The 17,939-nt window shown below is 30.8% G+C and overlaps 2 protein-coding genes across 2 annotated transcripts in view; one reads left to right on the top strand and one right to left on the bottom strand.

The window, feature by feature from the left end:
* LOC105621078 overlaps positions 1 to 2,091 on the top strand; it is a 3,203-nt gene extending 1,112 nt beyond the window's left edge. Inside the window, exon 3 of the mRNA XM_012202549.1 lies at positions 1,711 to 2,091. Coding sequence (XP_012057939.1) covers positions 1,711 to 2,091 — 381 coding nt within the window. The remainder of the gene's footprint in view (positions 1 to 1,710) is intronic.
* Positions 2,092 to 8,854: 6,763 nt separating this feature from the next.
* Positions 8,855 to 14,614, bottom strand: LOC105621077. The gene is made up of 6 exons (XM_012202548.1): positions 14,356 to 14,614; positions 13,383 to 13,658; positions 12,067 to 12,299; positions 11,253 to 11,519; positions 9,967 to 10,222; positions 8,855 to 9,030 (listed from the first exon to the last, which is right to left on the bottom strand). Exons 1-6 carry the CDS (start codon positions 14,612 to 14,614, stop codon positions 8,855 to 8,857), a joined length of 1,467 nt encoding a protein of 488 aa, XP_012057938.1.
* Positions 14,615 to 17,939: the final 3,325 nt, after the last annotated feature.

Genomic DNA, 17,939 nt, shown 5'->3' with positions numbered 1-17,939 from the left:
TATTATTAATTAATTACTTACTTACGTACGAACGTACGTACTACTCTCTCTCTCTCTCTCTCTCTCTCTCTACTACACACACACACACACACACACACACACACACACACACACGTACACGCGACACACACACACACACACACACACACACACACACACACACACACACACACACACACACACACACACAATATACTGTCTAGCTTTAAAAACGTTTTATTTGCGTGTATAATTTCCAATGTTTAGTTAGTTTCTTATCTTCATCAATTAAATTTAGCATTATCAGCAAAATCTATATTTTCTAATCAAAATATATCCTTAATAATTCTATATTATAAAAAAAGTAATGAAGACACTTTCATTCAAAAGATATTGAAAAAGGGACTAATTTTTATTAAAAAGAACAATTTTTAAAAAAAGAACAGAGAAACAAGAAAAGCAGTTTTTTCGTAGATTTTAACTTTCTGAATTCGATAAAGTTATTAGTAATTATTAATAATATTAAAAGTGCGCGGTGTTCGAGAAATACCTTGAACATTAAACAAGAATTGAAATTTGGATAAATAATCATGTTTGTGCTCAATTTCGATGTATTTTTCAAATACTACGAACCTTTTAATAATTTTATCGTATCCAGGAAGTCAAAATGTAAAAAAAAAATCTATTTCTTTTATATCTTTTTGGGCAAAAATCTGCTTTTTTTTTCCTTTCATGAAAAATTACATAATATATAGTATAAATAGATAAAGTATGTTGAAAGAGATTGAATTGAAAACTTTTTTTAAACTCAAATAGTAATTTTCACACAGAAAAATATCATTATTGTACTGTTAAGAAATGTGATTACTTGGTTTACTTTTTTTTTAAGTAACGGTTATCTTTAACAAAAAATATTTTCTTGATATAGTTTTAAAATGTAGTTGTTATAAATTTTAGAGAAAATTTATTATCACGTATTTGAAACAATAACTTTTTTCTTTGGAGAATGTTATAAAATTTTATCAAAAATGCAACTTACTATGATAAGCAAATTTAATTTAGTAATCTTGATTTAATAATCTTGAAATACTGAACATATTAGGATTTAGAATATATTTTAAATAAATTTTTGATGCTTGTAATGAATTTATGATAGATTCGTGCAGAAAATGGTTATTTTTTTAAAAATAACAAGTTACAGTTACTCGTAACCAAGTATAGAAAAAGTAACAAGTTATCATTATTAATTATCAATTTTTAAAAATAATTCGTTATAGTTGCCGTTACTTTTCATTACTTTTCCGTTACATTTTTTTAAATCGACGACTACTAATCACAGGACGGATGTTTATAGGGCTTGGCTTTCCAGTCTCAAGTGCTATGAGTGATTTGTGTCCAACCGTATGTAAAGCAACGATAAAAGGAATTGTAAAATTCGTTACCGTTACCAAAAAAATGTAACTACGTTGCTGTTACAGTTGTCGAAACAGTACTTGTAACTATAACTTGTAACTGTAACGAAATTACAGTTACAAATAACGAGTTACTTTCATTCTCTGGATTTGCGAATATATGAATTTTTGAAATACTTGAGAACAAAAGTAATTAATAGTTGAACACAGTATATGTATATATATTTTCTGTGTGTAATCGCCTAATCTAAGAAACACACATGCAACAGATTAAGCTTATCACTCTAAGAGTGCTGAATCACATTATTTACGTTATCAGATAGAATCGCAAGTAGACGTTTTCGAGAAGTACAACGCACAGGGTGCCATGGAAATCTTCTACATAGGCACGGATTCAAAATGTCAAGAACGCGGTATTGGCTGGCAGATCACAGAGAAAAGTCTCGAAGTCGCGCGAGGTTTGCGCACCAGGAAGTTGAAGCAGATCTGTATAGCCGACAAAATCGTTAACGAGCACGTACGACCAGAGGTGGTTTTTGCCGTCGCCGCCTCAATGTTCAGTCAACGAATCATGGAGAAATTGAACTTTGAGACACTTGCCGAGATACGATACGAAGATTACGTACGCGGTGGCAAAAAGATGTCCGACAGGATAGGCAACTTGCACAAAACAGCCAGATTAACCGCCCGCAAGCTCTGACGACGTCGACTTTGATTCTGGATTTGCATAAATATTTTATGCAAAGTCATTTATTTTTATATATCAAATTAAAAGCATTAGTAATCTAAAATTTATTCAAAAGAGAGAGGAAAATTGTATTTTAAGTATTAGATTACATGTTGCGGAAGAAATTCGCAGCATACTCTAATATCATTCATATAATATATTATTAATATATGTTATGTAAAATAATATAAACAGTAAAGTTAGTTACATGAGACGTGATAATCAAATTATTATAAAAATTAAGATGTAATTAAAAAGATGTAGTCGTTAATAAAGTAATATTGCAGATTATAAAATATGTATATACACAAAGAAATCGGTGAAAATAAAGCTTGGGGTTACATGTTCACTACTAAAGGTGCGTTCGCAACGTTTATATCATTTTCATCTTGTTATTAAACAAGGATAAAATGATGCATGCTAGTTTGTGAACTGATTACTATACAATTTTCACACTTACAATTTTATAATGCGCTAATTATAAAGCCGATAGGAAAAGAAATTTGAAGTTAATCAATTTATTGTTAGCTGATGTTGACATTAATCGTAACTAATATATTTTTCGGATAGGAGAAAGATATAACATGACTTTTTATATAAGTATATATATGTATGTATATTAGCACACATTTAAAATGTCATATCCACGGCTGGAAATGCTTACAATGGCGATACCGCGGAGACGACATCACAATTTTGAGCGAAGCTTCTCGTTTATATTATATATATTATATTACCTTTCACAAAATTATGCGACTTGACGCCTTATGCGTCATTAACAAATCCCAAGCAAATATCGGACAACTAGGATATTATCCATAATTCACAATGGCACGATTGAATTATCGCAATTACGACGATTACGTCTAAGGGGATTACGATTATGTCTTCGATAAAGCCATAGAAGACATAGATAACAGTCATATACGAATAATGCAATGTTAGCTTTCCGTGTTTTCCGCGGATATTAACGTTCACAATAGCTAACGACGGAATCATTGTGTAGAAATGATTATATATTGCTTACAATATTCGCACGTCTTCGTGTTTAAGAAACTATTAATTTAATTAACATTAATGGCGACATTTCCTTTTCTAAAACTGACACACATGTCTTTTCCCTGAAGGCTTTATGATCAAAACTTTACGCGATGTTTTATCAGGAAAACACCGTCAGTGTATGTAAGATTATCAATAAAATCGCATTAAAGCGTTGAGATCTGAAGAGAATTCAGTACGAGACACAGTCGTCTATTATCTACTATTCTGATATCGTCGGAAAATCTGCTATTCCATTTCTTACTTTTTACTTAGTAACGCTTTGTGTAACATTTTATATTATTATATTATTGAAGATCTTTGTGTCATTTACAAGTCATAAAAAGTAATAATTATAATTTAATAAAATGTCATAATAATAACAAAAATACATAATCACTGTTAAAAATTAATAAATATTTCATCAAAGGTTGTTTCATATAACAAATATTCAAATTTTTTGCCTTTATAAGAAAAAAAAGGAGTTTTTTTTCTTATAAAAAGCTTTCTTATCTCTATATAAAGAAATTGAAGATAAGAATTTATGTAGTACATAGAAATTCGCAAGAAATATTAATCAAAAGTGTTACGATTTATACATAACGCATACAAAACGCAAGTACGCGTTATCAAAGAGATTAACAATTTGCGAAATAATTTACAATTGTTTAAAATTGTTTACATCTAGGCGATTTTACTTAACACGACATACATCGAAAGACGGAGGCGAAACTGACGCGAAATATTGCACGATGAAATAGAAAGTAATAAATAGAAAGTAATAAATATTTATCGCAAAACTAAGTGCGCGGAGTCTTGACAAGAGGAAGTTAATATGACTTAATTATTGCATTTCTATGTTTAATTATATAATTAAAATAGCGCAATGCGAATTTTGCACCTTCATTTCAGTCTCGTTACCGGAATCGAATAGGGACGAATGGGGAAAATGTTGAGTCTAGCAATTTTTAAAATTGCACTTCAATTCCTTCATCTGAATTCTTATATGTATACAGAATATGTTAATTGTGCGACATATATATATATATATATATATATATATTGGCATCTATAAATAAATTGTATCTCTATATGCTACACGCCACATATTCATTCAGGAATCAACAAATATATGTGTATATATGTATGTATAAAGTACAGAAATTGTTTTTGTTTTATGTGTGTGTGTGTGTGTATGTGTGTACATGTTTAAAATTGAGGACTTTGGCACAGTAAGGAATTATTTGAAATTTCACGAAAAATAATCTGAATCTGGGAGAATAGAAAATTAGTTAGGAATGAAGCAAAAACTTTGTTGGAAATTAAATGATGTAACTAGCAGGCCTTTGATATACAATAAAAAGAGATGCTATAGTTTTTTTTCTGTTAAAGAAAAAGTTCATAAACCGGTCTTTTTTTTTCTGCACCAAAGCCTCTGATTAATTATATTTATGTTAGACACAGCACAAGAGAGTATATTCAACTTCATTATGAAGGCTATTACTATGACATTTAGCGATAGTCGATTTATCGACGAAGCTACTGATTGCAACAAGGAGAATGGCGTATTAACTTTATTATCGTTGCACTCAGTCAGCGCTGTTATTTACTTTCTCTTAAAACGCCATTACTGTTACTGTAAAAAATGTGGACGTATAGCTGCTTTCATTTCCATAGAATAAGATACTTCGACACACTTCCAACAAAGTTAATATCTTCCTCTGACTTACTATCTATTTAACTTACAGCCTGAATTCAATAATCGCTGTCAACGAGCTACGCTGAGTGTCGCGATCCGACACCTGACATAAATAACGACACTTACAAATTATTATTACTATTGTTATTATCTCATTATCATTATTATTATATCGAAATATTGTAATAATGCAACCACTATGCAAACGCGCGATAATACTTACAATTAGCTTAAATCGAGTCACACGAGACTCGAATGAGTTTTTGGCACGAATATTCTTTTTTTTTCATTCTGTAAGATCGCTCTGAGCCGCTTTTGAACTTTTGATTTTCCTTTTTGTTCTTTCAGAGAAGTTTGATTATTTAGTAATTTCGGAGGAGAAGGAGTTACGAAGACAGGGAGTAGAGAGAACTTTTCATAGAAGTTGAGATGACCGACAGATGTTTCGTAGTTATAAGGAATAAAAATAAATAAAAAAGGGAAAAAGTAAAAATAAAAATAATTTTTTACAAAATTTAATAACTTCCATTTTGAATTTAATTTTCATTTTTTATAAACTTTAAAAATTATTAAAATAATTTTTTAATAAAAAGACACTAATTAATAAAGTGGAAATTATATGATAGCCAAAAGATATAAATATAAAACGTTTATATTTATTGTGAATGTATTTCAAGAAAAATGTCATATAAAATATATTATCAATTTGTTGCTAAAAGCAATTTTGTAAAAGATAATATACATAAAAAAAACTTGAAAGAAAACGTAATTTAAAACAAAAGCTAATATTGATATTTATTGTAATCTAATAGAAAAATAAGAACGTAACAAATTTAAATATTAAGAAGATAGTATATAATTGGCATTAGAAGATTATATATAATTGGCACTCTGTTCAGTGAAGAGGAAAATACATGGAAGAAATTTTTGCTAACGGCGCATAAACGGATATTTAATGTTATTTGGAAACTTCCGTGGATGCGTGACGAGTTTTACAAGTTGACAGCAGGGAAAACGCAAGTTAAACGTGCACGGCCAGGACCCAACTAGTTCGTAACAGTTTGTACGCTCAAGTTATTGATACAGTAACTATCTGATGTTAGTCGGAAACATAGCAGAGAGAAAATACACACTCATACACACGCGTACGAGCGTATTTCAGTCGCTCGCTTCTTTACTTTATTATTTTATTCCCAACGTGAAAGTTGAAAGCTGCGATTTTAGCCGTAAGTGAACCGTTCTTTCGCAAGTTTTTCTACTTTTGATGAGATACAGTGTCGTCTACATCCGTATGCACAGAGTTGCAAATGTTGCTTGATGTGCGAATTGAAGTTAAGCTTCTCGCACAGCATGCTTCATCCAAAAGATATCCAGGAGACGTCCGTATAGGTTGTCTTCTGGATGTCTTTAGAATGTCTCTTGGAGATTTGGGTTCCAACATAACTTGGTTTCCCAACATTCAACTCGTCAAGAGAGTGTCAATATCCATTTCCCTATTTGGCGATTTCTCCATAGTATCATTTAGCCAATATCCATAGAACATCTAACAGAGTTAACTATCTGATTGGCCCTAATTGGACTGCAATAATGTCATTAATTAAGCGAAATTAAATTAACGTCTGAGGCAAATGTCATTAATTAAATGAAATTAAGTTAATGTTTCTAATTTAGACTCATTTCTATCAATGCAGTTTAATTTTGATCTCGATTCAAGTAACTCATCTTTTTTTAGTTATAAGAATCAGAGAAAAATGAAGAGTAAATTGAACCCAGACTAAAGTTAATCTATATGATAGAAACAAGCATTAGACAAATAATTACGGTATGTAGATTTGCATAGATTCATTGTTATAATAAGATTATTGAAAAATGATTGTTATTTGAAAATGGTTCATTTCCAGAGAAACATATACACATATTTTGGCATCTAAGAAAAAATACTCTCAAATATTTTAAGAATTGAGTGATTATTAAAATTAATCAATATAATCTGAAATTGGTCGTCGTATATTTCATTTTCTGATTTCAAAAACACTCAAGTTCGAGAGTGACGACATTGAAGTTCGGAAGTCAAGTAAGATTGGAAGATTCTTAACTCTTATGCATGCAAGTTTGTAGAAACATACATTTTTGGGGCCCTTTGCCTCATCCACTCACTACTCTGGTTCTCAACATGTGTAATTTGAACTTTTTCGAAAATATATAAAACATCTCGTTATCAAAATAAAATATAAATTGGCTATAACGTTGTCGCGCTCGCGTGACAGCGCGAACGTTCGCGTTTGGCAAATATATAGGAAACATCGATCGCTTTCTTTCTCCTTTCTTTCTCGCGCAACTATCCTTCTTTTTTTTTATAGGGATAATTACCAATATAATTAGTGTTTTTTCTTATCACAAATGTTCGCGCGCTATTCCTCCGCGTTTGGAGAAATGAATTTTGCGGGAACACGCACGTAAAGTGCATATTTAAAACACTAAATACTGTCCAGAAAATCTTCGGCTGACTTTTTGTTAACAATGTCAATTAATTCTGGCACTAGTTTAATTTTCACGATAAAAATTTTTTAACCTCAATTAAATTATATTGACCAATTATATTGTGATCAATTAAATTAAATTTATAACTACAATAAATATTATTTAATAAAATAAAAAAGCAGTAAATAAATCGTTTTATAATAAATTAAGGTAACTAGATCCAATATGGGGCGGTGTATTCAAAACATCCTATTCGCTATTTATAGTATGAGTAATTACACAATTAATTCAACAGATAACAGTAGTAATTTGCAGGTTGTCTATCTGACTTGATTGCATCAGTTTATTGTTTAATTTGTTCATTTAGTTATCAGTAAAGAAAATCCAGAATATCATAGGCGTGATGTAATATTTCGTAAGAAAGTAATTGCTTCCTATAACTACAAAAAATGATTATTAATTTCAGTAGATCATGTTGTTATAACTCTGTATTCATATTTTACAATATCAGATAGTTAATTTATTATTTTTATCATAAGCTTTCATTATAATCAAAGAGAAAAAGATAAGGTAGAACTTCTTTGTAAGAACTAATATGACTATAGGTAACTGTACACATATCAATTGTATAATTTTTTTTATATTTTTATTATTTCAGATCATGAATTCTAATTCATCCATTAAACATCACGGAAATAAGTAGATAAGTAGATAAGTCCAATTTGGAAACGTTTTTTGTATATTCTTATATATTAATAAACATGTCAATATATCGATAATAACTTACAATCTTATAAAAAACATTGATCACTTTATTTCTCATTTTTCTCTTTTTTTTTATGAAAAAGAGGGAAACATATTTAGGTCATATTGGATGTTACGTGTACTCAGTATGCGCAGAATGCTACTTTTTTTAAAATCTTTACTGCACCTAGTATATAAATGTTTCAAAATGTCTCATAATTTTTATTCAGAAATGTTCCCTCTTTTAAATGTGACCAATTTTTTAATTTTGGAGTCAGCAAAAAATGAAAAAAAATTGTAAAGCCTAGGAAGGGCATATAGAGTATTATTAGAGTCCGGTTACCTTATTCTTTTTAATAGAATTAAATTAATTCTTTTCTAATCTTTTATTTCTAAAAGAAAACGTTACAGCCAGAATTAACTGACGCCGAATTAGCCGATCTGCCGATATATTTTTGCATGTAAATCGACAGAGTGATATACGACCGAATCGAAGATCATTTTATGATTCATTTTACCTTGATGACTTCGTGGTCAAAGGGAGAGATCAATGCATCTGGAAACAGTTGACAAAATATATCTGTCAAGTGTACAACAATAACATTATCCCGGCTCGATGAAATTTGTCTTGTTAATATCGTTTGTTCCGATCAATTCGATGTGAGAGCAACGGTTTATCGTCGTACCCATCGAATCGATCAGAATTCATTTTCGTGGATCACCGCACGTGGTGTCGACCTCGTCGCGAGGCCAGGCTAGATGCTACAGAGAGATTCATCTGTGACAGGCCTCGTGCGGCTGGATGTCGGGCGGCTGAATAGTTTGGTAAGGAATCTGTGTATCTCTGAAGTGCGATCTGACCAGCAGGCCCAGACCGAGCAGCACGACAGGAAGACCAAGCAAGGCGCAGATCAGCTCGCCCGTTACTCCCGGTGACCAGGAGATGAAACCTGTTCAGGATAAATCTTTTAAAGTCTCTCAGTACTCAGGTTTTTATGCAATTACGTGATCAAATGCCTAGGTAAAACATAGAGTCCTAATGATATCATATAGGACGTCACCATTTGATATTTAAAAATAAATTTATAAGTGACAAATAAATTATGATGATAAATTATGATGTTCTTATGATATTATTATGATAATTAAAAAAGTAAGACAACCTTAAATAGTAATTTAAAATTGTATGCACTTTCAAAAATGTCAAAAAATTAAAAGTAAAAAGCGAGTTAATGAAAGTGAAGCGATGTAAGTATTGTGCAAATTTATATATATAAATCTTCAATTTATTTTTAAAATTTTTATATAATCTTTAATTTCGACGTTTCGACTGACATTCGAGTCATCTTCAGCAATAATCAATAGAAATGAATTGAATCTTTAGCGAGAGAACTCTATCACTCTCATTAGCTCACTCTTTACTTTTAATTTTTGATCTTGATGATTTTTATGTTCTACTTAGGCAATCTACGGAAAGCAGGTCTGAGAAAATGACACGTGATTATAAGAAATTCATAAACGAATTCGTAATAATGTAACTGTAAGAGGGAACATGTTAATTCTTAATTGAAATTGAGAATTCGTAATCCAGATATCTAATCTATAAATAGAATGTCTAATATGTAATTGTTTGTATTTTTATAAAAAAAATAAGTTAAAATAAATTGTGAAAGAAATTTATTTCAACTTAATTAAGAGAGAGTATTCTGCTTTAGAAGATTATATTCGTAAATCCAGAAAATAAATTTTTACCATGTTTCACGTATCTCTCTACGGGACTAACTTTTGCTTCAATATCTGTTATCCGTTTTAATATTTATATTGCGCAACACAAGGCAAATCGTTGCAAAATTCAAACTAAAGCTAAAAATCATTTAGATATTTACCCCCGTGTAAACTAACGTCCATCCTGTAAATGCTCCACCAGATACCAGACAGCGGAAGCGAAACGGTAGCGGTGGCCACGCTGAACACTGAGCTTTCGCACAACGACAGGAAGTTGAGACTCGAGATCGCGAAGATAACATACGCGAATAAGAAAATCCACCCGTGACTGGAAACGTTCGCGCATACATTATCACCTTTAAAGTGGCATATTAGTCCACGTTCGACAGTACGATAGAGTTCAACGGGTGATAGACCCTGAAACGCCATTTAAAAAATAATTTTTAAAATAAAACATGTTTAATTAATATTCTCTTATAAAGCTGCCATTCATAGCCAAAAATAAAAAATTATATTTTTTGTTTTATGTATATTATCAAAATAATAAAATTATACATAATAGTTTCATTTGAAATATATTTTTAAAAATCTTGAAGAATTTATATTTGAAAATGTAACTTATATTTCACAAATAAATGATATGTTTTTAAAATATTTAACTTTCGTAAATTATCGTAATTTTTTATTTTTGTGATTGATGAAATAAAATTCAGAATTAATTATTCTGATAGTTATTTTTATACAGTGTAAAAATGTCGCCATAAAAATCCAAATTAAAATCCACAATTAAAATAAAAATAAAACGAAAACATATTATATCAATTTTAACTTTTTGAGGACCGGCATGTTTTTGATCAACCTTTTAAGGACTAGAACTTTTTTGCCAATGTCAATGTGGGGTTGAGTGGCGAAAAAGTTGGCGCTACTGTCGAATCTTTAAAGGTTTTCGGTCCGGATAAAAATGACATTTTTTATTTTTTGTTTTTTTAACTAAATATAATGAGATATTGTTAGAATAATTGTCTATCATCATTGTAGAGTAAAAATTTCACAAATAACGTATATAAAACCATTTTTTTAGTGCAATAATTATGTCTACGCAATAAAATTAATTTCATTAAATAATGTCTCATGCATGGTACGGTTGCCGAAAAACCTATGCGGCCTACTCTCCAAAATATATGCGGATCAATTACAACATTTTCGAGCTAATTATGAGCTATAAATTCCCAAAAAAATTAACTAAAATTGTTCATAGTCCTTAAAAGGTCTCCGGTCCTCCAAAGGTTAAAAGATGGCTTTCTCCTCTGATATAGGTTTTTATTAATTGCAAATTCAAGAAAAGTTAATGTAAAGAATTGAAAATTTTTATTGTTAAAGATTTAGCCTAAGAAAAATCTTCTGATTCGTCGTAAATAAATGATGCGTCTCTTTTTATGTCACTCACCCTGCCAACACCGGGCAAAGTGTCGAGCCAGCAGAACGTCAGGATGGCGAAGAAAGCAATGACGTGTATGTAAAAAAGAGTTTGCATCACCGGTGGCTTGGGGTAGCTTTTTGGTTTTATCGTGGGATCCGGATCGGTCACGTGCAACAATCGGCCACCCTCCTCCTCGGAGCCACGACGACGAATATCGCGCGAAGACACTAGACGAGACACCGTGTATAGGAAAGAATTGTGCTGCGTTGTCATCATCTGGCACATGTTCTGTTGCTGGAAACGGAAGATTACGAATGTCATTCGTTCCACCGAAACAAGTTGTTCGGAAGATATAAACGAAAATCCGACGACCAAAAAAACTAATCCGTCAAATAAGAAACCGGCTTATCCGCAAAAAAAGACGTACATATAAAAATGTTCTGCGATAAATATGGCACTCCTTTTAATGAATTACATAATTATGGAATGAAAGAAAAATTTCAAAATATTTTTCTTATTTTTTTATCCAAGACATAAAAAATCAAAATGATTTTATTATGGTTCTTAATATTGAAAAACAGTTAAATTTTTTTACCTAATAACAAAAATCATTTTGACTTTCATAACATTATAAAATCATCTAGACTTTCTCCTGACTTGATGTATTCCTTAGATACTTAATAAAAATCCTACTTCTTCAATCTTTTCTGATAAGAGTTAAAATTAGAAGTTCTTTCGAAACTGAGTTTAATAAAAATCGTGCCGATATATCATCGGAGATCCCACGGGTGTTGTGAGCGAATAAACTACGATTTGCGCAAGAATGTCGATGATAAATTACCCCGGTAGTGTAATGGCGTTCAAGCATAGTAAAGAACATGGCGAAGGCGGCGAGAGAGCCCACGTAAACGAACGTCCAAACCGCCCGAGCACCCCAGGATCCTCTCATGGCGGCTGTATGCGAAGAAACTTCTCTTCCTCGACAACGAAACTCGTCACAGAGACCGTAATCGACGCTTATAAACAGACCCACTATTATAGTTGTGCTCGAAAATATTCGTTGCAGACTCATCACTGAAAACATTCGAGGGAGGAATTCCGTAAATCTGCATGCAATTAGAAAAAAATTATATTTCGAAAAATAACAAGAATTATTATTTCAAAAAAATATCTCCGAAGTTTGAGATACAACTCTAAAATGTTAATTTTATTGAGTTTTAGTATTTGTTATTGATATATGTATAAATAAATTTTACATATAAGAAAATAGGTCACTTTAATTAACTTCCGGAGCTTGATACAATTAACTCTAGAATGCTATCACTATTGAATAATATAGTATTGTTATCAATACATAAATATTACGTACAAAAAAATAGATCACTCTTAATTAATGTAATTTAAGCTTTTTATATATTTCATGTTTTTAATAACAAAATATAAAACATAGAATTTTATAAACACAAACAACTTTATTATTAATTTAAAAGAAAAAAAAGAATAAACATACTATCAGAAATCTTGAAATGATGGAATATAGTTCAATCGTGTGTTTTTTCATAACACAGTATATAATAACAAAATAATACAAAATTGCTTAAATATTGAAACCACGTTCTCTGTCATAATCCTTCTCTACTAATCATCAGGGGGTCTAAATTGATATATAACGGACAGAATTTTTAAAAGTTTGTTTCCAAATTATCTTAATAAATGACAAATGGGACTTCCTAATGACTATTGAAGACATAGCTGTTTATTAGTATTCAATAACCTCGTTCACTTGTATGTAAAATTTATCACATTGTAGGATTAAAAAGAATTAATTTCAAAAATAGTTTCTCATTATTTCTAAAGCTAATACTGTACCGTAGAATTATTCTCAATAAATCCTTTATTTTTCTGAATTAATACTTCCTGTATAAATATTTAAATATAAAACAATAATACGTACCATAAATATATTAAGTCTAAAATTTCACATCATTTAATACACGCTTCGCCGGAAAAACGTTTTAGCTTATCATAACAAACAAAATAATTTGGCATTTGTGTAACGCAATTACATGAATAGTAAATTATTTTGCTTATTGTTTATTGTATTTGATAAAACGTTGATAAAATAACAATACCAACATGCAATTCTAAAGCACTCACTTTTTTGACAAAAAAAGAAGTAATAGACGAGAGAGAAGACGAGAGTAATGCCCTTTATCGGATCTTGTAAGTGGCATAACACCCTATTCCGATCGAGAGACAGAGTGATTAGGATTCCTGAGAGGGCGTACAGAGTGCTTATTTTGATCAGGCCGCAGCGGGGGATCTTAATCCGCATGCTGTTCGGTATTAATGGCGGTGGTGGTGACACTCTGTCCACGACGAAGTACACCAACCCCAAAATACAAGCGGAGCACAGGGCAGTGAAAAGGAGTCCTGCAAGAGTCATGAAGGCCGATTTGGAAACATATTAAATTGCCGTGAATAAAGCGAAAAAGTCAAAATGACAACGACATGAAATTAATTAAAGCGTCAATATTAATGAATTTACCATGTAATTGAAGTGGCATCCAATTTTAGCTCTGCTCTAGTCGAATAAATATTTCTACTGTTTTAATCAATAATGTTAAAAAATAAACGAGTCAACGGTTAATAAAATCATAAGTAGAGAATTATCCAAAATGAAAAAGTCTAATTGAAGTCTAATTAAAATTTTTTTTTTGTAACTTTTAGCAAATATATATCGTAAATAATTTTTAAAGATTAGATACTACCAGTACCATATTTTACGTAATTCGTAATTGTTTCTCTTGTGATATTATATCAGCCAGAGTGAGCTATAATTTTGGAAATGACGAGAATCCGAGAGATATGCGCGTACATCTCGCAGCACATGGTGAACGTTCGCGGATATAAATAAATTGTTTGCAGTAATTGCAATCCCGAGAAATTGATCCTCGAGATATTTAACTCCAAAATCCCGAAATTGCGAGATCCATCGGTCGGAAATGGCCACTCAATTTACACATTAATTTAGACATCATGTACCTCCGTATATTAGTGCAATCCGTAAAGATGTGTGAATGTGAGTGTGTTTGTGTGTATAAATAGGTGCACGTATGCCTCTGTCTACCTGTGTAAGCGCTGGAGACAGCGGCGACGCTCTCGAGATAAAGCGGATAGCTGATAACGAGAACGGTAACTGATATTGCAACCGACACAAGAGTGACCAGGAAACGGAGCTTCTGCCAATTTTCGCGATCGGTATCGAACAGCTTATCACCGCCCGCCTGATAAGGGACATATGGCGATTCCTCGGTGTCGGTGTATTCCTCGATCTCGACGTCGCTGCCGGTGCAACGGAGCTCTTCCTGTTCCTCGTCATCCATCATCGTCGACACACAGCTTGTTAGACTCGCCAGCTTGGCGGCTTTCTCGTTACTCTATCGAAACAAGAACTCTTTGGCTTCTAATACTACTAGTGAAAAGTTCCATTTCAAGATAACGAATTAGCAATACATATTAGCAATAAATTTAATGTCAAAATGTATTTTCATACACAGTGAAAGCCATCTTGTTAATTTTATGTATTTTTAATAATCTCTATGTTTTCTGTTTGTAATTGCACATTTATGTCATGTGAATTATGCGAACTAAAAAGCATCTGCTTTGATTTAAAGCGCTACATTTAATAAAAATAATAATAATAAGATAATTCTTGTACGTATTTTTATTTTAAGATCTGCTTTAATAAATTGTTCAATTTTAATTTATATATTGAGTTAAATAAATTTTATGAATGTAGAAGGCGATTAATTATTTTTTCCTTAATTCAGAATGAGTCTAATTTTTCTTATTATATTAATATTTGATATTTATAATATAATTGTCATACATATATCTAAATCATAAACGGAGAATTAGATGGTCATATTTAAATCTAGCTGCATTCATGGCATTTGAATGCAAAACCCTGCCTTACTAGTTTGAAATATATGATCACCATTGAAAATGAATGTAAACCATTGAAAATGAATGTATGATGTATGTGAGTACTGAAAGGATTAATTTCTGCGATTCTAAGGCTTTCAATGTGCTTGATATAAAACGTAAGAATAATGTAAATTTTTAAATTTAAAAATACCTAATAAATATTTATTTAAAATGATGTACATAATTTTTTATTTTCAAATGGAACAATATTTGTTCAAAAGGACGATTATTATAAACATCATTATTATTATTATTTTATAAAATAATGCTCCAATTATTTTATTAAATTATTCTTCAAATAAATTCATATCAGATTTTAAAATAGAATTTCGATTATAATATCATATGTTGTGTATTTCGATATATGTGTGTAATTTAATATTTTTATATTTCTAATTCTTTAAATTTTCGGTATATAAAATTATAAATAAAATTTTTTCGTAAATTCTGAATGCATGAAAAGCAGATCTAAAGTGAACTCAAAGTGGAACTTTCATGCTCGTTGGAATTAATTTCAAGCTACGATTCTGAAACACATCATGAACCTCGCCCTTTTCACAGGTACAAAGCGATTCAGATACAGAGAATAGAATGAGCAAAATTACGGATTAGATTGCGTGTTGCTTGCTCTCATGCGTAACCAAACATAGCGAGGCTGAGGGAACGAGAGAGTAAAAAGTTCCTTTTAGCTTATTTAAAATTATATATTTTAAACGCATCATGTCGCCAATATAACAGAAAGCAAAAAATTTAAGTAAAAAATATATTTTATAAAAAAACATTTATTTTATTTAATTTGCTGTGGATTTATCAAAATTTTGAAACTAAATTATGGAATTGAAAATTTGAATAATTATTATATTCATTCTTAAGTCTATTTTATATTCATCTCAGAATTCAAGAGTAAATTCTATTTATAATTTTATGCGCCCTTTTAATAAATAAGGAAAAAATATGAAAATATCAGGAGTACAATACACGTAGAGATATAAAATACGTCACAATATATACATCACGAAAGATATAACATATAAAGCTATGAATAGAATTCTATTATATCTTGAAATTCCAAGCACATTATAGATTGTCTAAAATGGACTTAATAAACTAAAATAAATTAAAACATCCATTTAATAGAAATAGTAGAAGGTTTAAAAGTAGCAAAGTAGTAAAGACGTAATATATAGAATTATTAGTAAGCATAAAAGTTATTATTAGACATAAAATCCTATGCAACTATCGAAGATAATATTTAACATTTAACATAATTTGATATGCTTTACATTCACTAATTATTTATTAAAATAAACGATTAGTATTAATCTGTTCGATATCGATTATTTAAATTATATAATGCAAACCGTGAAATATTAATTAATTATAGTTGTATAGTGTAATCTTTTTAGAATTATACCATAATATTAACTATGCCGATAAACGAGTAATAAATATCAATTTAATAACAGATAACAGATGAAAAGCAAATAAATTCAATCTTACGATTATCTCATATCTAATTTTATCTTATTTACTTGAAAACAATTAATAAAAAATTTTAGGATTTTTTTCTGGCAACTAGAAATTTTTTCCAAAAAGAAAGATAAAGATGCAAAAAGTAGGACAAAAAGCGCAGAGCAATTGCTCCGGGAAAAGCATAACGTAAACAAAGCAATGCTTGATTCATCAGAAAAGACGCAGAATCGTTCTATTAGCGTCACTCATTGTTGACCAAACTTGGATAGTCATAATTGTTTGTATAATCTCTAATTTCTAAATTATTCAGCGAGAATTGGCAAATCAATTAAACAAAGAGATGCAAACTAATTATATATGGAAATCAGCGTGTTAATGCTCTGAAATTGTCAGACTCACCCTTGGACGGGAACCTAACCTGACACCGCCCACCCTCGGGAAAGCGTCTGATACCCCGGGTATCCCTTATGAACCGTCGTGTTGCTGATGCGAGACGAGTTCACGATGCGGTCGACGGTGACGATGACAGACAACGGCGGCGGCGGCGGCGGCGGCGATGACGACGCGGCGCACTTTAATCGCGAGTGCTGCGTCGCGCAATAAGCCAAGCGAAACAGCGAAACCGCGACTTCAGCCCATCGTGGATGACGGCGAAAGATGCCTCTTTGTGTCGCGGCTTCCGCCACCAACCTACCTTGTCAGGACCGTATCTGGCGACTCGATAAGCGAAGTCGAAGCCCATCCACGTGCAGATTCCGTATAACGGACGATATCGATTGCAAGATGGAAACGAGTGTCCTCAGTATTGATAAAAATCATATTTTAAACATGTTTTAAACTATTTAAAACATATTTAATCGATTTTTACATGATAAAACATGTTTTTTTTATATAATACTATTTAAAACATGTATGGAGCATTAAAAAATGTATAAAAAATATGTTTTGTTCTTTTAAAAAAAATATTATCTTTGCCAACTATGATCCTGTTGGATCCTATACTTAGGATAAATTTCTCACAATAGTTTACTGCATTTGTTTCTATATTATATATAATTAAATTTTGAATAATAAAATTAAAAATTTTTAAGTATCGATTTCTCTGATAAATGTAATTATCAAGATAGGCATGAATATAATATGCAAAAGTTTAAATTTTGAATTAAATGACCGCAAAAAATTTACTCTAAATGTACGATGAAGTTAAGGAAAATTTTCGTTTTATCATGCACGTTTCTATATAGAATTATG

Source organism: Atta cephalotes, assembly GCF_000143395.1.
Source record: "Atta cephalotes unplaced genomic scaffold scaffold00032, whole genome shotgun sequence".
In the NCBI taxonomy this organism is placed as follows: domain Eukaryota; kingdom Metazoa; phylum Arthropoda; class Insecta; order Hymenoptera; family Formicidae; genus Atta; species Atta cephalotes.
This window is presented reverse-complemented; position numbering and strand designations above follow the sequence as displayed.